The sequence below is a fragment of the Neopsephotus bourkii genome, unplaced genomic scaffold (assembly GCF_033783945.1).
Source record: "Neopsephotus bourkii isolate Nb327-2 ecotype Australia unplaced genomic scaffold, CSIRO-AGI_Nbou_v1 NB_318, whole genome shotgun sequence".
NCBI classification, from domain to species: domain Eukaryota; kingdom Metazoa; phylum Chordata; class Aves; order Psittaciformes; family Psittacidae; genus Neopsephotus; species Neopsephotus bourkii.
In genome coordinates, this window is record NW_026900826.1 from 4,730,641 (window position 1) to 4,753,839 (window position 23,199).

Sequence of the window (23,199 nt, forward strand, 5' to 3'; positions counted from 1 at the left end):
TGTTTATGAAGGACAAAAGAAAGGCTTAAGAACTAAATTAAACAGAAAATCTACATCTTGTTGCCATTCACTGTGCAACACATTTCTAATGGAAACAATAAGCCAAGACTGGGGCTATCCCAAACTGTTTTTAACTCCATGTTCATGTTTTTAAACATTCAAGGAATAAAGGTAACATCAAGACTAAAAATCTAACTCTGGCATAAATAAAAACACTGGCAAATGTATTTGTCAGAAAAGCAGCCTCTGAACCTTTCTGAACATTAATTATAGATGTATTTCCAATTTTAAGCTGAAGTAGCAATAAAACATTTTTCCTAATGTGCTAACACAATATCCAACATCACTAATAAGGTTACAGAAAACACTTACTCTAAATAAGAGTTCTTCATTCCACTTTGGGTTTAAGGACTGTATGGCAGGGAGTGGTTAGAGAAAAGGAAAAAAAAAATAGGAAGACAGTATTGGTTATTCTGGTTTTGTTGTATGCTTTGATCTTTCACATCTGTTTTATCCCATGTAACAATCCACTTAAAGTACAAAAGCTTTAAACTTGATATTGCACATAACAACTATGAATCCTTAACAAATGCCAAATCACTCAATCTAGACAGCCCAGGCACAGGTAGGCCATACACTGTATAACCTGCTCAACTAAACACATCTTTCAACTGTGGCTATTTAAAAAAATACCAGAGATATTCTGAACTCTCATATGTTAATTTAACTATGGGAAAATGCACAAGTGATCTTGTAACATAAATCACAGCCACTACCTGAACAACAATTTGGAAGAGTACTTTACCTCTCGTGTATACAACTCTTCATTTTTATTTAATCTAACATAAATTGCCAATACTGACTTTTTCCTGCCTATATTCTCAGGAAAGGAGTAGGAGTAGTATCATGGCTCAGGTGGACTGTGTGATTTAATATTTAAACACTACCAATCAGTTTTATGGTTTGAACTAAGATATAAAAGTTGTACAGCAACAGAGATACTTGTATCATTAAAGATCTCACAAAATCAGAAAAATCTGTTTTTTCCATTATAGTTTCAACTCCGTACTCATCTCATTTTCTTTAGTGTTTTTCTACCTTTCACTATAGTTATTGAAAATACCAAAATAATGCCATAAACATGGAAACAGAGTAGGTCATGGAACATTCCTTTCCCCATTCCGTTCATTCAAGTGACATTAATTCTCATATTTCCTGTAGTATTAACTTTTCCTCTAGAGCCCGATAAAAAACCACCACACCCACAAAGATTAGATGGCTAACCTTTTTAATAGTTTTTGTCTGAACACTGGTAAGGACTCCGTTCGCTGGATCATATGCTGTCACTTTCACATATGGGTCACTGGGAGGGGGAAAGAAAAAGATAAGCATGCTGCTGTATATCCTTTTTTGTCAGCATTATTAGCAGTTGATTTTTAAAAGGGTTAAATTAATAGAAGCTGTGAAACTAAGAGTTACAGCTACTTTATGAACACCACACACATTTGTACTTAGTCATTTTCTAAATACAGATAAAACTAATTTGACCATTGTTACTGATTATGACCATAGTTAGTAACTATGCCATTTTATAGTCTGTATGTCACTACAATTTGATTCTCTCCCCCCTTTCAGGGTTCCAATCTCATGAGCACAAGTTTAATAAATCCTCAAGCATTTCAACAAGACACACATTGAAAAAAATTGAAAGCAGTTGTGACTGAAAAAACCTGAAGCATTAAATCTCTTGGATTTAACAATTTACAACACTGGAAATTGAAATACTTCCTTGAACATGCAATATTTTTTACTAAATGTTCTATCAGTTTTGCAGAACCAAATTCAGTTTAACCTGATTTTTTCTGTGGATGAAGGTGTCCTAATACGATTGCTTAAAACGGCCTACTGCCTCAGATTTGGGTTTTTCCTTCCTGTGGTACAATAAGCAACAGATTATATGACTACCTACTTTTCATGAACAGAGCCAAGGCATTTAACTGCTCAAACAGATCAGTAACAAAAGGTGACCAAGACTGTCTGCCACATGGCAAAAGAGCATACGGTTTTCACATATTTAAGTTATGATGAGAAAAGCGGCCCTATTTTGTTTAAAGCACAAAAACTGCATGTGAAAAAAAATACTGAACAGAGACTGTCTGACTTTAGGGAAAATACGAGTATCACAAGAGAAATTTTGCTAATGCTAAGCTCATGTCACACATAACAATTTTGCTAGAGCTAAAATAACAGCATTCCGTACATATGCCAAAGTGGCTGACAGCAGAACTAGTACTAAAACCATCAGTACTTTTCTAGACCCTCTGCACATGGGCCAGAAGAAGTAGCTTTAGTGCAAGCTGCATGGCTGCCACTTGCCAATTCTACAGGAGCCTACAAAGGCATTTCAATTACCAGTTCAAAAGTCTGATCTTTCCTGTAGTGAATGTTAGTATTTTGATTGTTTCTTCCCTTATACAGAATGTTAACTGTCAAATATGTACATACCCAGAGCCTGCAGCCACTGGCATTGGTTTACTACATCTATACAATTAGTGGATGCTGTTCCTCTGCAGATAATTTGAGCTGAAATAGTCTTGTTGCTACCAGTGTTTAGTACTGTGTTCCTTCCAAGCCTTTAAAGCACAGATGACACAGGTTTTATTACAACTGAACTGTTACTTTAACTTAGCCTACCTAAAGATATATACGTCTATCTATCCTCCATGGCAGAACTAATTAATCATGAAGAGACTCAAACCTTCCCACACATTGTTTACCAGTGCATAAGATCTATGCAAGTGAGTCATTGGCAAGAAAACAGGTATCTTCACATTGATATAGTCTCTGATGATTTTGTAAGGTCACCAGTTAAAATAGTTATGTTTTTGGAAAGAGACACAGCAGGATTTACTAATATATAAACAGCTGTGGAAAGAAAATAAAAAAGCAGCTGTTTCTTAACACATTAACAACATATATTCTTACCTGGCTCCCAAGATATCTTTCTTGGCCAGGCCAATTCCAGCTATAATCTTCACCCTGACAATTCGTGTGTTCTCCTAAAATGAAAAAGAACATATTCAAGATGCATTCATACATGTTTTTCAGACCTATTTTTAATTTTTAAGTTAAAACAATGCTTGGCATCATTTTGAATTTACACTGAAAGGTAAGTAATGCAGTTACTTGCCTTATAGAAATAGATGTCAGTTTCAGTAGCAAATTTATTCTGCCTTTACACCTTTTAAAGTCTTACTGCCATCATATCCAGATACATGGATATGGGTCATAATGTGTAATTAAACACAAAACTGTGTAAGTCAATACAGTAGGGTTTGAGGGGTTTAAAGTTCCTTTTGTTTCTCAGCATTCTAAAGGAGTAGGATTTTGTTTCAAGTTAGGGTGCTTAGCCCAACATGACTGTTAACCTTCTTTCCCAATTTCCAAACGGTTGCAGCAGCAGCAGTTAACCACATTCCCCCAGTGAGCCTTGCAACACACTTGTATCAGACTGGATGCAATATGGATGTACTGCATAGCACACACATAGCTTCTCCTAGGGCAACAGTCAGCTCAAGCTGCTAACTGCCAATTCATACAGCCCAGTGACTTCTACTGCTCCCAGGTAGGCAAGCATCTGGGAGCTGTTTCCACACGCAGCTCCATGTTCTTCAGCAGGCAATTCTTACCTGTCTTTTCAACAGAGTAGACAAGGACCTTTTTTGAGATCATGCTCTGACCAGTGTAACAATCTTCGGTGCACATGGAACACAACAAATGTGCTGCCACGTCCATCCCACCAGCCATTCAAGTGAGTCGCATTAAACACTCAGGCAAATGCGTACGGACCAAGAAAATTTTCACCTAATGGTATTTTGGCATTCATCATAGGGTGGGAAATAAATTCTGACCATAAATTTATATCCTTGGGGGATGAAAAAGGTCTGAAATTTATCAAAACATATTAATAAAGCAGTAAAGAACTCGGGGGTAAAAAAAGCAAGAATAAAGAATTCTTACTTCCATTTTTACCCTACAGCACAGAGAGGCCACACTTAAAACACTGGGATTTCTGAAATGACCCATCAGCAGGGTGAGATTTTTAAAACCCAGAAACTGTTCCAGGTACACATTATTCAAATTACAGCTTCACAGGAGCGACATAAGCAATTAACTCTCCTCCTGTTAATTAATATAGCCCCACAGAGTCCTACATGGCTCATCTGATAAGCTGCTGAATTCAAGGGGAGGGGGGGGAATCCCAACAGCTGTGACCATGTCAGAGGAAGATCACAAGTGAGCCGTTTTTCTAAAAGGCAAAAAGCTTTGCAGATGGACTGTTTGTAGGCAATGGCTTGTCAGAGACACTTGTGAGGAAAGCTGAACCAATCTAGGTTGTTAAGGAGTTAAACATATCAAGAGTAATGGGTGAAGCAGCAGATGTTGTCCCTGAGGCATTCATGAATTCCACATATGATTCAAAGTGCTTTCAAAAGGAGACTTGTAGGCAGAAAGTTTGTTTTCTCATTGGCCTCCTATATAATCACAGGGCTGGACTCCCTAACCAATACCAACTGGAGGGGTTTGCAAAGCTAACAGAGAGAACTGCATGCTGATCCTGAGGCAGCGACTACCGGCTAACAAGGTAAAGCTGAAAACAAACCACTACATAAAATGTATTTTAACAAAGTTTACCCCACTCTCTATAGTCTGAGGTGTCTGCCAGGGACTGAGATGAGCATCTACAATACCTACCTACTGACCAGTCAATTGGCCAAGACAATTCCTGACGAATCAAGTCTATCTTCCACCTTTGCCTCCCAGGAAATTGTCTCCTCATAGGAAATTCAATAGCTCAGAAAAGAAAACGTAACAACCAACTCCACTGAGCACTACTAGTAGCAGTCCCAAGCTTTCAAAATTCTGAGTCACGACCAGGCTTTTAAGGTGACACAGGATGCTACCAATATATTTTATGACAGCAAAAGAACTGACTAGATTTAAGGAAAATCAAGTATAAAACTATGTTGGCATCGAATAAAGAAGAGCTGATTGTTAATACTTTTGTATTATCCCAAAAATCCTAAAATACCCACCCTTGCCTTGCATTCCAAAACAGCACCCAATTCAGCTCCTATCAATTACCCGGCTTCCGTGACATTCAACATCAGTTAGCTCTGGAGCCTGCTCACGTTGAGGAGTATCACTTGTGCATTTCTGCTCTCACTGAGCACTTCCGCACTTCACTCATAGCACCACTACCCTCTCCCAGCAAGAGGCTCCTCAGTCACAGCCCATGGGACCGAAGTGACAGAACCCAGCTTGAGAAACAATCTCATCACCTCCTCCTCTGAAAAAGAGCAAAGGCTGACACTAGCATAGGATAAACCTCCCTAAAAGACAAATACATTTCCTTTCATCTGCATTTAGTTGCTTAGACTACCAGCTTTATTCATAGAATCATAGAATAGTTAGGGTTGGAAAGGACCTTAAGATCATCAAGTTCCAACCCCCCTGCCATGGGCAGGGACACCTCACACTAAACCATATCACCCAAGGCCTCATCCAACCTGGCCTTGAACACTGCCAGGGATGGAGCATTCAGCTATTCAAGCATAAGAAAAGTAAAGACAGTTAGATGCTTTTGGGCACGGGCAGTCAGGCTTAACAGGACATCAACCTAGTGCACACGGGGAGATCACAGAAACAGGATCTATGCTCCTCAGATTGTAAAGTAGGCTTAATCACACAGCTTGTTTACTTATATCATAATAGAGACTTGAATTTATTTGAATGCTATTTTACATAAAGACAAGTTGCTTTGTATATAACCTCAGGAAACTGGGAGCCGCAAACCTGAGGCTGGGATGATGAAGGTTGATTTAAACATGCACTGCTGCCAGTTTTATGTATTTGGGATCAGTGCCAAACTAGGGCAGCTACAGAATTTTATGGAGCCCAGCACAACTAAGCAAGCTGACATCTGCTTATGAACTGCCATGTAGAAATACCCTCGCAGATTAACAAAACCAGTTTAAAATTCTTTCTTTTCCAAGCTTTAAAGACTAGAAACTTCAGGGAAAAAAAAACACACTAACATGTAAAGGCAATACTTAATTACAAGAGATTAGGTTCCCTATTCTCTTGTCACACCAATGTGCAAGGCAAATCAGGAGAAATTCAGATAGCTCAACCCAAACACAGTCAGAAAAGCCTAACACTGGAAGGTCCCATTATACTGCAACCCCGCACATCCTGAAGAGGCAGAGAGGCCTGTGGACAGGATGCCCATCTGCACCGTGACCATATGACCTCTTCTCCCCGCTCACTGATGACAGGCAGAATTGCTAAGGAACTGCTGCCTCAGCTCACAAAAGCTGTCCCAAACACACTGATGGCAAAGCAGTGAACATCCGAATATGTTCCAAATGAACATCCAAACATCCATGTTCCAGGACTGTTTGAAGCTGATCTCATGCAGCCAAAAATTACACAGCTCTGCACAGAGACAAAGAATCAGATATTTGATTCTGACATCCAGAAGGAATGGGTTCAATACCAAACCTTCATGGTTTCAAAGGCAGTTTTGAACCTTTTCTTTCATTCACCTTGCACAGGAGACCTTATTGCCCTCTTCCTAGCCACACATATAAGAAATGGTGGATAAGTAGTAACTGCTTCTGTAGATCCACAGGCAGCTGCAACTGGATAGTGTTTTGTGGTCCAAGAAACACATAGGCTGCAGCCTGTGCCTCTTCTATATTGACTGCAGATGTTCTCAAGCTCACCTTGCTATTCTTTTCCACCACTGCAGTGCTCCCAGTGGCTCTGGTGGCATTGGAAGGGATAGGCACCTAGTGAGTAACCAGGAAGATGCCAGCAGCATCTAGCACCACTGCAGCTTGCCTAGGAAACTGCTCACTCAGATCAGTTTCTCTCCCCAAGGGTCTCTTCTGGCCATAAATGCCTACCCATGCTTTTGCAGTCCTGACATTAACTGAAAGGGGTCAGACTGAATTTGTGCAGCTGAGGGGACTGAATACCACTGCTGCTTTGAATCTCAGAGGTTTAATGCCCTAGTATCCAGCTGCTCTGTAACACAGACATGCGCTTTGAGAAACACGCACACACAACAGCCCACCAGAGGCAGCAGCTCTGGGCACAGTCATACAGGGGTTGTCTGTACAGATGGAGCAGAGATGTTCAGCTTCTTTTGACATTTGACTGCCAGCCACTTTGGAGGCTGGAGGGGGAAAGAAATGCAATAATGGCCCCAACACAGCATCATATACAAAATACAAGAACATTATTCCAACATTAAAACTATCAGTTGCGAAGTGTTCCCTTAAAAAATACGAGAACTCCAGTATGAATCAGGTAAAAACAGTGTGGGAAAATAACTATTTGTTAAACTACTGAACCTACCAGGGAGTGGCTGCATAAAACTGAAATCCAAATGACACCGAGTGTTCATCTCGGTTAGTTTGCTCCCAACAAATTAAAAGAGAGTTTATTTTTAGAGGTTATACAACATTTTTAAAGCTGTGGTGTAGGGTAAAGGGGGGGATAAGGCTACCAGATACTACAGGGACTGAGCTGTCCAGAAATTCTTAGTCTGACTAAGTCAGACAAAACACCCTTTACAAAGCTGAATCAGCAAGTTAGTTATCTTATTATGGACTTTCAGATTTTATCATTATTCTGTTGTTAGTCATATTAGTGCATGCTAAAGTACACATTTAAGATTAACTGCTAAAAATATCTGGGTCTACTAACCCTTGCCATTTTCACAACCTCTTAACAATGAATCTGTTTACTAACAGATCTTATGGAACAAGGCGATGAAATCAGTTTCTGAGCTGATAGGTAGACAAGCAATAACTTAAAGCTTAAAGCCAATGCCTGCCAGCCTGTGATACTTTGTATGCCTATTAGTTTTAAAATGTGTTCCCTACACAGCAAAGCAAGAGTCCGACTAATAAGGTGGCACTTCCAGAAGTGAACAGTGCTCATTTGCACAAAAAGCCCCTACAAATCTACCTAGATTCAATTAATACATATTAAGGCAAGATTCAGAACTATTCATTCTGGGCAAGAAACCAGCATTTGGAAACAAATGTCAAGCTTTTAAGGAGTTTAAAAGGTGCTCACAACATGATCAAAATCAAATGATCTTGCCTGGGTTACAGGTGTTTGTAGTCAATGACTATAAAGGATGAGCATTACCAAAGCCCATTCTCACCAACAACCTTCCAAAGTTCACACAGGAGGAAAATAATGCTAATGACAACTGGGAAAGTGACTCCTGCTTTAGTGGTGGAAGTTTAACATGGAACAGAAGACAGAATAATATACAGAAAGAAAGCCTGAGAAAGGAAGCATAAATTAAGACACTGTGACATGGTGATGACTACAGTACAGAACACTGAATAAAGTAGAGAATGACCAGGAAGTGTGATCCAGGTCCCTGAAGGTAGGTTCCAATCTGTGAGTGTGTGCACATGCATGTGTACAGATACATGTATGTGCCCACAGAGTGTGTTGACAGTTTGACAGACTGCAAATGATGAAATATTCCCAACACAAACCAAATGTGAGAAGATTCACAAGATCACAACAAAGAGATCTAGCTGGTCACCTTGCAGGCATTAACTGCTGCCTGTACCTGAAGCCAGGGAGTGGGAGAAAAAAGCTCAACATTTTTCCTTTTGTACACTGAAACACTATAATGTTATGCCAGCAACACAGGTCTGCAACATCCAATAATTCAACTATTACACTAACTGTTCTCCTTCACTTGGAGCTCTAAGACAAAATGCATGACAACATGCTATTATCTAACTCAGTGGCTATAAAAGCTCTGATGTTAATGTAAACACTTCAAGTCCAAACAGTTTTACAGGAGTCTTGAACCTGAGAAACAGATTGCAACTTGCTGAACAATGATTCCTGACACATCCCAAGCATCCAGCAAATGCTCATCTGAGTCTGACTCCAGTCAGTCAACTACCATATAGAAATACCAGACTGATGTGTGTAAGACACACACAAAATTCAGACAAAATACAATTGTCTAGCAATAGAAAAGTTTTTAAAAGGGGCTCTTCAGTGTACCAAAAAAATTTTTTTATTCACTTTTCTATTTTAATCTTTGGTTCAAGTTTTGGTTTTGCCTTTACAATATACTTCTACAGAGAAGATTCACACAGGATGCAAGGAAAAACCAAACCCAGGATGGTTAGTCTGATGTAAAACATAAAAGGGTAGTATCTGCTGGACTACTGGAGAGCTTTTTTTGAGGAAGCCAATACAAAAATGTCTGAAGTAGTCCAACAGAGAACATGCATTGTAGTAAAGAACTGCTCCAGGCAATAACATCCTGTTATTCTTTTGTTCCAGTTAGATAGGTCAAGAATCAACTACCACTAAGTCAAGCCACGAAAAGAGCATCAGAAGATAATACAACAATAAAACCGTACAGCAGCATCACCTTTGAAGATTCTGGTAATATCTGGAATTATATATTAAAGATTTCTTAAGCTTCATATCATGCCTGCACATAGCAAACAGAGATAACTGCAAATTCAGATTTGGGCATGTGCATATAAGCCAAGCTTGGAAGTTCAAAACTGAAACCAGAATATAGCCTAGCCTAAAAAGGAAGGGCTGTTCAGTGGGCTGGATGTGTTCTACATCCCATGTCAAGCGATCCCTCCCATCCCACGTACTGAGGTTGAGAAAGTCAGGGAGGAGAAAAGTAAAGAGTTTATCAACTTTTATAGAGTGTTCAGTGCACTTCTACACAAACTGCTGACCTTACTAAGGAACAGCTATAAACAGCAAGAAAGGTCAGGACACTTGCATGGGTGAAGTGCACTAAAGCCAAGACCTCGTTAAAAAATAAGTACTTGCAGAAGAGATACGCACCATGTTTCTTTTATAACATGCTTCTATCATCTGTGAGACGCCTTACTCAGGGTACCCAGCTTTACCCTACTACTAGTCTGTATTTCAAGCATAAATCATTGATTAAAGACAGACAGTATAACATAAAAGGCTCTGAAGCCTCCCAACCAAGAGCACTTATTTCTAATTTCATTAAAAGTTTGTTTCCTTTTAATTTGTTTTTGAGGGGTTTGGAGAATTTTTTGTTGGTTTGGGAGATTTTTTATTTTGGGGGGGGGTGTTTGTTGCTTTTTGTGGGTTTTGGTTTGTTTGGGTTTTGTTTGTTTGGTTTTTTTTTTTATCCTGGAGCTCATTAGTGACCATAAAGGTTCTGTGTGAGTGTTTCACAACAAAAACATACTCCTTAGGGGCATTTAAGGGAGAGATAAGCAGTCTTTCCTCAAAGAAAACTTTCAGGATTTGGCTCTTCCACTACCTACACTGGGGTTAGCACAGAAGGTTTTTCCTTGAGCAGTCTAGAAGACACTGACATTCTTCAAACATTAAAAAGCACATGCACGAACAGACCTTCCTCATATATTATAAAGAAAGAGGTATTAAGAATTTTAAATAAAATTCTTCAGATCTTAAACAAAAGAACTCCAGCACATAATTATAAGATCAGGCTAGCTAAGAGCACTTACATATTCTACATTCAGCTTAAACAATTCCATCAGGAGATAGATACAAAGTTGACAGCATAAGAAATAGACCAAACGAAGTTACTGTTAAAACTTATCATCCCATTTGAAAGAAAGCATTTCCCACAGAATAGTGAGCTTTCGTTGAAGGAAACTAGTTCATGCAACATTCAGACCTTGCAAGTTAGGCAGACACATACGTTAAGTTACCTCTAATGATGAGTTTTGTTAGCATCACCAGTTATGCTAACATATCACCAGTTAGGTGATATGCTATCACCTAACTGGTGATGCTCACATTCCACCAGGAGATGGAAATAAGAAAGGAGTCTGCTGTATTGACCGTTCCTTCACAACCCAACGAGCACTCCTTTCCCCCCTCTATGGTGCCTATCAGAGCCAGACCATTCTTCTTTGAAAAAATTCTCTCAAAGCAAGCAAAGCAAGTTTTTCATTCAGGAAGATTCCTATTATAGAACTACATTAATCAATCTTTAATTATGCCTACAAGTCATTAACTTCCACCTGCTGGTTACAATACAGTCTTACTAACTAAAAGAACTTAAACTTTAATTGTACCACAGGAGAACTTCGTATTCATAAATAAGGAAGTCTCATCTTTCAAGAAATGCTGGCTGTTACTACACATTGTATTTAACACCTCTTTTCATTTGCAAATTAAGGAAAAGATTCAAGACAAGAGTCCAAGAAAGGAGTTACCTGTCTGCCAACAGACTTTTCCTAAATAAATAATAACCAATCAAACAAAAAAACCCCAAACCCTACACCAACCAAGAAAAGGTTAATGTTTTCATCAGAAGCAATCCAGAGGAAGATGAGCCATGCCCGTCTCCCAAGTAGGAGTCATCAGCATAATCTCCAAAATACAGCAATATGAGAAGGGCTGTGGGGTAAGGTGTGCAGCAGCAGAGAAGACAAACCATGTATCCAAGACTTTCAGTTTACCAGCAGCAAGCAAAATAACCATAAACAACCTACTCCAGAAATATATCCTAAAGGAACATAAAAATACACCCAAAGCTTTCCAGAATGGAATACCACATGCTTATGAGACAACCTGTGACCTGCAGAAAACGAACACTTGGTCTACATAGGACAGTTCTTAAGTGACTTGAGAAACCTGAAATGGCAATAAGTAAGAGTCAAATGTGTATTTTTGCCTGTGAGAAGCTCCCATTACTAGTTTGAAGCAGATCAAACATCATAGACACGACAGACAAAAAAAGCTAGCTACCTTATAATGCTATTTAGGCAATATAAAGAGAGCTATGTGAAAAAAGAAAGTCCCTAAGTCAGGCTGGGAGTGTAAGAACACTGACACAATGAAATCTTTAAATTAAATTGGCTATGAAGTAGATGAAATCAACAAGCAGCATCATTTTAATAAAGGCCATTCCAAAGCCCAACAGCCAAAAAACCTGTAGTAATGGACAACCCACCTCAACAAGCATCTTTAGGAACACCAGCATAGTTACCACTGCTATGACAAAAACAAAAGCAATTGTGTTAGTCCAGTCCTGCGGATCAGAACCAACACTTGCACCTACTTTCAAAAGTAAACGTATCTGAGTATGCACCAATAGACCCTGCTCTGCATACAGAATTATTAGTTTCCCCCATTGGCTCTTCTAGTGCTCATTATTTCAATATCCAAATAAGTCATAAAAAGTCCTATGGATGACAGCATGATACTCCATCCATTTTACAGAAGAAAATATGAACCAGATAAATTAAGGACAAATACACATTCTAACACTGCATTCAACTGCCTCAACAAGCAGACCAACTTCTCACCTTCTTTTGTTATTTACAATTACTATGTAACCATACAATTATATGCAATAGCTACAACAAATCAAAATGTTTTGCAGACAACACCACTTCCTTTTTACCAGACAATTTTAATCCCTACCCCAAGCAAATCCATCTTGCAGAATGGATTGCAGAGCAGCCCTGGGGAAGCAGCAGTGTGCAGACAAACTCTGAAAAGCTTGCAAAACAGGTGGGGGAGGTTTCTATAGAGAACTCCTTGATGCTACTTCCAATATGATTTGGGTTTCTGACTCTGTGGTTTTGTGGTGAATTGTGTATGCAATCTTCCAGATTTAAACTCTGAAAAAAACAAAAAAATACAATCTAGAGAGGCACAACCCTAGTTTCCATTATAGCACTCTAGGCAAAGCAGCTTGCAGCAGTTTTCCTGTAACCCTAAGTTCATTCGTTTTGTCACTTGTGCATGCAGAATAACACGTGAAAACAATGAAGAAAACAGAGTCCTTTATATGCGAACCAATAAGCACCAACTGAATATCAGAGGCTCATCATAAAGAAACTTTTCACATCTGTAACTTGAAAAAGTTTGGCTAAGCTTTTGAATTATGGAAGAAGTTGGATCTGATGATTTGCTACATATTCAAACTTTCTCTTTCTTCCCCCAGCTGTTCCAAAGGAATGTGTTCATGTTCAAAAGGATGGAGGGAAGATCAGAATTATCCAATTCTGACCAGATTTCAAAACACTGAAACAACTAAACTGACCAAAGTTTAATAACATTAGAAGAAAGCCTGAGGCACGGAATGTTTTAGTCCAACTAGATAGCCTCAAAAAGTTACTAGCAACTGAAAATAGGATCTTGCAATGAGAAGTGCCATGCAACCCTTGCAGCATGCTGGCATCATTTTCTATTAAAACTCCCATGCAATTCAAATATTAAGATGAAAAAAAAATATAAAAAACAAAATCCACAACTTGAGAGCTTTATAGTTAGTTCTCCAGAAGCAGAAGTTGAGAAAGAGATGTGCTAACACAGACTAGGAATAATATTTCAAAGTTTTAATCAAGTTAATTCCTGCTAAGGACAACAAGTGTGCATTGACACAGAGATCATCACTGCCGGGACACACAGAGCTGACCAAAGACCACCTTGGTGAAATATCCTGTTGGCAAAAAGACATTACTGACATTTCACACAGGTCACCGAACAGCTTTTGGATGGGTAGAGCTTTTAGTCTTCCTGCACCAGCAAATAAAAAACAACGTGACCTATCTTCCCGATGAAGCTAACTATTCCATCAATATTCTGCCCTATACACAAGCCACAGTGACGATGCCAAAGCTCACCCCACCCGTCTACCATTAAGCACAGTAACAGGTACCTCAGTGCCAGCCACCTTCCAAAGATCCACGTGCTCAGGAGCCAGGACCTCATGACAGAAGTGGCTGCAGAAACCACCTTCAGTTACCCACGAGTTCACTGCAAAGCCCACTGAACCGCACACCAGATCTCACACTCGCGCTCATGGCAACGCACAGGAAAGCACCATCGCTCAGGCCCCAAACCATCTTTTGTACAGTTTCAACCCGCGCACCGCTTCAGTGGTTCAAATATTGCCTGTGAGACAGCCTGAAACAAAGACTTTACTCTTCAGCACCGGGGCAGGGAGCGGGGGAGACGCGGCCCCGCTGCACCCGTCCAGCACCGTCACGGGGAAGTTGCCCAACGTTCCCGAACTTCTCCGCCCATAGCGGGAGGCTCGCACAGCTCAAACAGCAGCCTGCAGACAGGAATGCCGCTGCTAGGGACACGGCAGCCGCCTGACTCCCCGGCAGCCGGACGGGGCTGGCGGGGCCAAGAAGAAGGGGCACCGAGCGCCGGCCCCGAGTTGCCCCGCTCCCGGGCGGGCCCGCCGAGGCCCCCCACTACACCTCACACCTCACGCCTCACTTGACGCCGAACCTCAGCCCCGCTCCCCCATCCCGCCGCCACGCCAGACAGCGGCTGGCCCGCAGGAAACCCCCGCCCTGAGGGGAGACCCGCCCCGGCCCTGCAGGGAAGGCGCCGCCCGCGCTCGGCGGAGGAGCAGCGTGGCGGACCGGCGGCCGCAGGCCTCACCTCCTCGCCGGGTAGCCCGAGCACCTCAACCGGAGAAGCCGCCATGACCGAGCGGCGCGCGCTCCCCGCCGCCGTGTTTACCCGCCGCCGCCGCGCGCCCCGCCTACGGCCCCGCCCACAGGCCGCCGCGCGCGCCAGCGGCGACCGCCCCTTGGCACAGCGAGCGCGGGTGCGCGCCCCCCTTCTCTCTCCGGCTGCTTCCCCCCCTCACCTCGTCTGATTGGCTCAGAAGCCCGCGCCACCGCCCACCCGCGAGCTGGCGGAGTCTTATGATTGGCTCTCGATCCGCGACCCTCCCGGAGACAAGCGCGGCGCGGGCAATCGCCCTCAGCTCTGCCACCCCTGAGGGAGCCCGGCCCTGGGGCGCGGGGCAGCGCCTCAGCTCGGCAACGGCGTGGGCGGGCTCGGTTTAATAAACATCTTCCCTGAGGTTTGAACTGTCGGGCCAGGCGCAGGCTGTGGCCCTTCCCTGAGCCCCTCGCATCCAGGGAAGCCTCTGGAATTGCCAACGTTCGGGGAAACTGAGAGGAAAAAGGTAACCATTGTCAACGCGCAGAAAGAACCTTGCCGGCCAGGACAAGGAGTGCTGCTTTGCAGGGTACGGGATGAGGAAGGAAGTCCTTGCTGTGCAAGGAGCTGACCTGACATAACACCCAAGCAGGGAGAATGCCAGAGGAGAGGGAAAGGTAAACTCTTAGAGCCTTGTCTGAAACCAAACCAACAGCTTTGTAAAGGCTTCCCATTTTCTCCAAAGAAAAGTCTGCTCTCCCGTCACAGCTCAAGCTTCCAAGCAGTACAGCAACTGGCCCTCATTCCATGACAGTGGTGTAGATGGCTTGAATTCACACCACCTTCAACAGCTGCCCGGGAATCACTCAGGAGTCCCTCACAGAGGACAACAGGGAGAGCTGTGCTAAAACATAATCAGTAAAATACTGGTTTAGGCTGAGCTTCTTAGACATAAGCCTTAGTACAAGCCTGAGCCAAACTCCTCCAAGCACTGCACAGTTTGTAAAAGTACCTTCATCTTAGGACGAGCATGTGGCAAATCAGGTGTGTTGCTAGCAACCAACAAACATAGCAGCACCAGTGCGGTCAGGGAACTGTTGTCTTTTGTCATACTTCAGCTCATGGCACCTGGCCCCCCACGACCTGGGTGACCTACTGCTCTCCTCATCCAGTGAGAAACTCTGCCCTTTCCAAAGCAAACACAGACACAGGCTCAGCTGTTTGGACTCTGCCCCAGGCAGGTCACAAGTAACACCTCCACAGCGGGGCTCAGGCAGGCCTGTGCCCGTTCCGTTCTCATACACACATGGGCTCTCCTCCCAGGGTTAGCAGGATGTTCTGGGGAAAGGCAATCTCAACAGCAACATCAGTCTGTGCATGTTGTAAAATCACTGTAGGGTATTACCTATGAAAGACCGAGTGCCTGAGAAACAGACAAAGTGGCATCCAGGCAAATGTCTTCGTAGTCATGATTGTCGGTGAATATGAGATTGTAGAAGCATGGGAAGACAATGTCTTTTATTAGACAAACTGGTAAAAAACATCCACATAAGCTTTTGGGTAATTCAAAAGAAACAGCCCTGTCCCCTTTCTGGATCAAGCCTCTTGATACCCAGTGTTTCTCTCCAGCTCTCTTCAGCCTTGCCTAACGACATTCTCAGCAGGACTTTAGAGGCTTGTCCCAGTGTAACTGGAAAGGTTCCTGGGTGACAGTCAAGCAAAGAAAACCTGCCTAAGTTACAGCAGGCATGATCTGCAGGTCCAGGTACTTTGTGAAGCACTTATTTCTGGGATTGAGCCTAACGTTGATTAGTAAATTGTTCTTGCAGCTTGCTAGAAAAAGCATGTGGGTTTCTGGCTGTTAAGCATGAATGCCTGGGTTTGCAGTGCTGCCTCTTACACTCTGCTAGCGTGTACAAACAAAGCGTGTCTGGCAAAACATCAGAACCCAAAAAGCTTAGGGTTTTTTATTTGGGGGGGGGGGTTGTTTGTTGTTTTGGGGGGTTATTTGTTTATTATTCTTGTTGTGGTTTTGTTTGGGTTTCTTTTAAGTTGTTCTGGTTACTCTAATGAAAAATACTGGTTTATTTCTCCCTACAAATCTCCCCCTCCAACATTACTGTCACTTGCCTGAACTCTGCTCACCTGTTTCTCTGCATTCTCAGCCTCAGCTTTTCAGTACACTAGAAGGCTGTGAGAAGAAGCACGCTGAGGGATCTTGAAGTCCTGTTTAACAAAGGTCTTGTTTGTGAATATTTTATTAGAGCATTACTTAATGGGCTGTTTTGAAAGACATCAAACCTCAAAGATTACATTCCGAGGCACACGCCATTTCAATAACTTTGAAATAATGCCCTTTTGAAATTTAAAATAGGGCATGAGCACACTTAATTTCTTCTACCACATTTTTTAAGTAGCTGAGTGTAACAGAGCACTGATTCATTTTTTGTGTGGGAAGACCACTGACTGGCCAAGAGTTACAACACTAAAATCCCAGATCCGTAAGTAGATGACCTGTTATCAACAAGGCTTGTGTTTCTGGGTTTCTTACCCAGAGGCATCTGTATGCTAAGATAAGGTCTATGTGTGTTTTCAGTGGGATCAAGTTATCTTCAATATTCCAGGAAGATACCTAGCAGTTCACTCAAAACAGAAGGATTTTAAATTATTCTTTTACTTAAAAACAGGGGGAAATAAACCACAGTTTATTGCTAACAACCATTCAGTTCTTATGTAAGATGTATATCTCCAGCATTTAATATTTCATGGTCTTATGCAATTACAAACTAATAGTGGAAGAGAGCTCTTCTGAGAGCTCTTCCTCTTTCTGCAAATAATTGATTCTCAGTTGCAAAGAATAACCTGCATCTGGATCATCTGAGTGCATTGGAACACTTTAACTGTATATAAAGACCATTAAAAACACATTAATGTTTTATCTCATTACTCCATCCCAGTAGTGAGTTCTCATTTGGTAATAAAGAAGCTTGACTTCTCCTGTCACCTAAATTAACCCTCAGCCCCATGAAAGATCAAAAAATTACAAACCTTAAAAATATTTTCCATCTCTTAGCTCATGGTGTGCAGCCTGATTGACTCCATTTGTGGTTGGAATTTTATATACAATACTTGGTTTGCATCTTTCTTTACCGCAAAAGCTTTTATAAGCTGAAGAGAATCCATATACTATAATATTGAACAGCTTTGAAAAAAATAGAGCAGAGTTCTTAAAGGAGGAAGTCATGTAGGAAAAGGAGACTTGTTTCAGAATTCCAAAGAATTATTTATCATAATAAAATAATCTTTATTTTAAGAATGTATGTTAACTATAATAATGGCTAAATTACAAAAGCTGGGACATCAAGTGACATCAAAGTATGATTTATCTTATTAAATACAGGATAAACTTTGGCTACAGAGGATTTTAAATCAAATTTGATACATTTAAACCAAAGGAATCAGAAATTAAATAGAAAATCTGGATGCAAATGGCACAAACAGATTTCTGCGTATTGTCTTTCATTCTACTGAGTCATACAATAGAAAATGTTATGATGAACCACTCACAACATCACAGTGGCAGGTAAATGGAAAGCTACATACAAGAGCTACATAATAGAAAAGAATTATATTGCTAGTGAGTCACTGGTATGACTAAGAGAAGTAAATACCTATTGATAGTCTACTAATCTCAATTTCTCTACCATTGCAATGACTCACTGATGAGACTCATGCCAGAGATATAGTTAAGAGACCAAGATTTGGCTCTACAGTTACGTGCAAATACATGATAGATCCTGGTTCTTAGTGCTGGATTTCAAACACCAACAGATGCAAAACTGATACAAAGATAAAATTCAGATTTCATAAGCAAGAGCTTTATTCTGGTGAAACTAAAGACTAAAACCCAGACTGACTGTTGTCTCTGCGTTGCACTGCAATTAAATTGCCGTCAGCTCATGCTCAGGTTTTTGCCAGACCGTTACTGCACCTTTTCATTCTCAGTTCTCCATAGTCACTGGTTCTGTTTTCCTCAACTTTTCTCTGTTCCCTTAAAAGCAGCGTATCTTCTGTCTGGACACATGTTGCTTTCTGTGGTACCTGGTGAAATCCTGCAGCCTTCCGTGGCCCTGCGAGTTGACAGCAAGGTGTGACCATCGCCTAGGGGCAGACCTGAGGTGAAACAGAAGCCCTCCACTCGAGGAGATCTTTTCCAGGGCAGCCACCAGACAAAATGCAACACTGCTCTCGAAGCGTGAGTCTGTGCTCCCAAGGCACTAACATCAGCGCTGGGGCAGCTACCTCTGCTCCCCCCCCCCCGAGATTCCTGTCCCCCAGGCAAGCTCCTGAAACCTCCAGCTCTCACAGGGGGGGGCTGTGAGAAGGGGAAGATGTAATAAATGTTTTTCCTAATTTCTGTGACTAGGGTAACAGTTTACAAGCAGTTGTTTCTGAAATCTCTCTGGCCTGATGAGCAAACCTGAATGGTAAGAAGAGCAACTGTGGTGGAGGTGGAATGTCACACTCATTTTGTGCATATGCATTTGAATGAAGTGGTAAACACTTGTCTGAATCACCACCACTCAGATGTCATCTTTCTCTCCCTATTTTCAGCATGAAGTGGAGGAGAGCTGCCAGAACAGGAACCCAAAGGTGCTGAGCTCCAGTCAACTGCTGTCATGCTGTTCCCAGCTTAATTCACCACCAGTGATCCCATGGTTAGTAGTCATTGTGGATACTTCTGCTAACAGCTCAACCCATCACAATATTACAAAAGCAAGATCCTTCCAGGGATGATGTATTTGGGCTTTTCTCCTTTAAATACCTTGAGATTATCATTCTCCATATGTGTATGCAGTAGTACGTGCTGTAAGCTGTTTGTCACTGATGAAAACATCACTAAACCCAGAGGAAGCTACTGTTCTGACTCGGCACATGACTGAACAGGACTCAATGCACTTCCATCTTTGTGCTTATTCTCACACAAGATGCTCCTGCTCATACTGTTTCTCCCTTATTGCATTAGGAAAATGGAATAGTAAATAATTGCTGTTATAAGTTTGTTTAATTACTTCTGAGGGCTTTTTAGTGTTCAAGTAGTTTTGAGTACAGATTTTTAACGTGTTGTCCTTGGCCCACTGATTGGCTTCCAATGAACTTTAAAGTGTTGTCACTGGGAATTAATTACTAAGGTGGCCAAAGTCGACATAATATCACACTGTCCAAGAAGTGTCCACACATCTTCAGGTCTGGCTGGCATATAAACTAATCCCATAAGAAAGTACTTCTAAAACCAGGATGACTGGACTGATAAAGATGTAGGGCTTTGTGCATGCTGTAAAAGCATACCTATTAGTGAGAAGACTGTTACCTCTGCCAAAAGGAGACGCAAATATCCACCTGAATTATATAGCTACCTTTTATAGATGTTATTTATTTAAAAAAAAAGCAACTTCAGGTAATTCCTAAAGCAGTAAAATAATTCAGCTTACACAGGGCTTCAGCAATTCCTTATTTGTAAGCACTGAAGTCTTACACTTGATGACTGAAGACATTTTGCTCTTGCAGAGACAGCCATTTTAAGTCCCAGCATTAGATCCACTTTCCACAAGTACTCCTTGGCAGAGCAGAGTTTAGTTATGCTACTGGTACAAGAACCTAGAGCGGGGCCTTTTGGACACAGGTGCTTCGTCTCCCCTCTCATCTATACATACATAGCAGGAGAGATTGTTCTGATTTTTCAGCAATTTGAAATAGAATCAAGGAGCATTTTATTCCAGTTAGAAAGAATCATTGCTTATACATCACCTTTTAAACACCGCATTTCAAAATGCCTGTTCTTGTCTCAGAGCAAGGAGGAATTGGGCTTGATCTCTCTGGGAAATGATTATCACAGTCCTTGGAACAAGTGTCCTTTTGAAGTACTGATATGAAGGAGGCAAATTGAACACTCAGGGGTATTTTTGACAGAGAGAGGGGATGAATGAGTCCTAATCAGTTAGTTTATAATTACATAGCTGTGTTTTGCCCTCCATACTAAAAACCAGAGATCGGTATTTGAGAAGAGGGAGCCCAATAGCTCTCTAACATAAGCGAGCTGAGCAGCACAGTTTTTTATTGATGGATAGGTCAGCTACCCAAGGAAGGCTGCAGGGACCACTTCTCTTGATTCCTATTAACCACCCTCCTCTACGGAGCACTCAGAAAACCTGAGGCTACAAATGGATTCAGCTCCAGCAGCTGCCAGGTAAGACCTTGTTCAATTTAGTCTTCACAAAAACCCACTAACAACAAGCTAGTAACTGGATACAAGGCTATCGGCTCCTGAACACATGGAAATCTATTTTCAGTTTCCTACACATCTTTTTTCCTGCCTTTAAGATACACGAAGGCTCACAATATTTGAAACAGCAGCTTGAGATCCACTCACAATTTTATTCTAACGGGCATCATCTAATTAGGAAGTATTGAACAGGCAAAGCTCCAATGATACACAATTTATGATCCACATAAAAGCAGTTTATGTAAAAGGAAGCTGACAACAGAAGAAAGATGAGACACAGGGATAAAAATGGACCTTTTTGATGATTTCAGAGCTGAGGCATTACCAGATATAGAAAACGGGTAGGCAGGCCCAGGAAGAACAGACTCAGGAGGAGGCACGACAAAGCCATAGGAGAATAGACATGCAAATGTTCCAAGGCAACACATCTGAGTATTTACATCACTAGTAGGGCATCTCCTACGGATTCAAATCAGATAGCAGAAACACTGTGACCCATCAGGAAATATAATCACTTGTTTATATATTCTACATTATATCAAGGTGGTCTTTCATTTTGGATATTTAAACACTGCAATCTGCAGAATGAAACTGCTGTCGTTTTAGCACTGTATGTTTTTTTTATGATATGAGTATCTCCATGTCCTCATTTCACTTTTGTCTTAATTGCTTAGTTTATATTTTAGCCCATTTTGTATTTTTAACAAGTTGAGCAGGAAAAGCAAAAGACTAGAACATGTGCAATTTCATTAGGTAATGTTAATTATGCTCTAGGAGGTGCTGGTTTCTTATGATAACAGTAACAAAGGCACTTAGATTCTGTGAAGTATTGCTTAAAATGCCATTTGTGCTAGAGCAAGCACTGTAAGCACAGAGAGGGCAGTATAAATTAGCCTTAAATGCCTTCAGATCCCTGAGCTATGCAGCACTGAACAGGCCTCTGATCCACATGCAGATCTTGCCTGTGGAAGGGTCACCCCATTTTGATCACTTGAGCTACTCTAGGATTTTCTTACAAGCAAACAACTCTGTTTACCATTTCCTCTGTCGGGCAGAAGGGATGTTCACATGAGAACATCTCGCTGACTTTCAAAGGTGAGGACACACAGATGGTGTAATCACCAGCACTGGTGGGAGCTGCCTGCAGGCTCCTCTCCTGTGGTCACCTGGCCAAGTTTACCCTGCAGGCAGCACATATGCACAGGCCTGGGCATATTTAGGTTAATAGTTAACTGTTACGTGGATCACTAACTCCTCAATGTGTAATGCTCTTCTGGTCTGGGTGAATACAGGTAACTATTAGGAATGCTAAGTTTCTAGGTTTTATTGCACTCCCTTACATGCATTTCTCAGGAACACCTGAAGTGTACAGTAAGGTCACTGCTCATTTCTTAGGTTTGGAGTTGTCTTCCAGAGTGTATTTTTCTAGTGCTTTTTCCCTTATCCACTCTTTACACTTGCCATTTGTAAGAGGGGGTGGAAGGCAGCAAGGCTGGTTATCTCTGACTTACACAACAGAGGCAGCCTAGATAATTAAAGTTTGCTAATGAATGTGATGATCATCAAATATTATGCTTTAACTTTACCAGAGTGAGAGCAGCCATGCTGCACAGTCAGATCCAGCTGGGTTTACTCGACCCTCCTGCCTTAATACACATGCCGACAAAGTGAGGTTCTCAGGAGGCTCCAGAGGTCAACTGGGCAATACCCCACCCCAGGGTAGTGCTCTGAGCTGAGCACTGAGTTCAGATTGAGCTCCTCCTGCCTCCTGGGTCTAGGAGAGCAGCATTCACAGCAGCAATTTATTCTATGACCACCTAATAATGCAGGGCATCTTTGTCTGGAGAAGACGGTGGCATCAAGTGCCACAGACACTGTAAAGACTGCATGAACCAGTCCTTAAGACCCTAGAGGAGGAGTTCTATTTACCAGAATACCGGCTGCATTCACACACACGGATTTGTATTTCTGGAGATGAAAAAGTACTTCTAAGCAGTTGTTCAGATTTTACTCTGGAGGTCTTTATTAGACATATAAATATCTGCTCACTTTGAAAGCTCCTGACTTCAATATTTCAAAGTAATTGTGATTTTGTGTTTAGTTCTAACATTTCCACCTTCCTAAGTTTTTGCTGTTGGGCCATTTCCATTCACAGCTACAGATTTGCTTGCTCTTAAGACCCTTTTTATTAAAAGCAAATCTTTCTGGTCTGCAGCCGAGATGTTCTGATTAAAATACATCATTACCTCACATGAACTACCAATTTCTAAAATAGCCTTTTATATCTCCTGCATTACATTGCATCTCATTCCTTAGCAATTTCAGTGGTTTTTTATGACCGCGGAACATGGAGAAAGCACGTTCATGAATTGTTAGAACTCCTTTTAGAGCATGTTAATTTAGGATCC

The 23,199-nt window shown here is 41.6% G+C and overlaps 1 protein-coding gene and 1 long non-coding RNA gene across 2 annotated transcripts in view; one reads left to right on the plus strand and one right to left on the minus strand.

The window, feature by feature from the left end:
• Nucleotides 1–14,618, minus strand: part of NEDD4 (NEDD4 E3 ubiquitin protein ligase) — a 58,458-nt gene extending 43,840 nt beyond the window's left edge. Inside the window, exons 1-4 of the mRNA XM_061347465.1 lie at nt 14,500–14,618; nt 2,986–3,059; nt 1,285–1,363; nt 373–411 (exon numbers count right to left, since the gene is read on the minus strand). Of these exons, the coding sequence (XP_061203449.1) occupies nt 373–411; nt 1,285–1,363; nt 2,986–3,059; nt 14,500–14,544 (237 nt within the window). The 5' untranslated portion in view covers nt 14,545–14,618. The remainder of the gene's footprint in view (nt 1–372; nt 412–1,284; nt 1,364–2,985; nt 3,060–14,499) is intronic.
• Nucleotides 14,619–15,804: 1,186 nt separating this feature from the next.
• Nucleotides 15,805–19,574, plus strand: LOC133209090 (uncharacterized). Its single transcript, XR_009724589.1, has 2 exons — nt 15,805–16,747; nt 19,123–19,574. It is a non-coding gene; the product is annotated as an uncharacterized LOC133209090 (long non-coding RNA).
• Nucleotides 19,575–23,199: the final 3,625 nt, after the last annotated feature.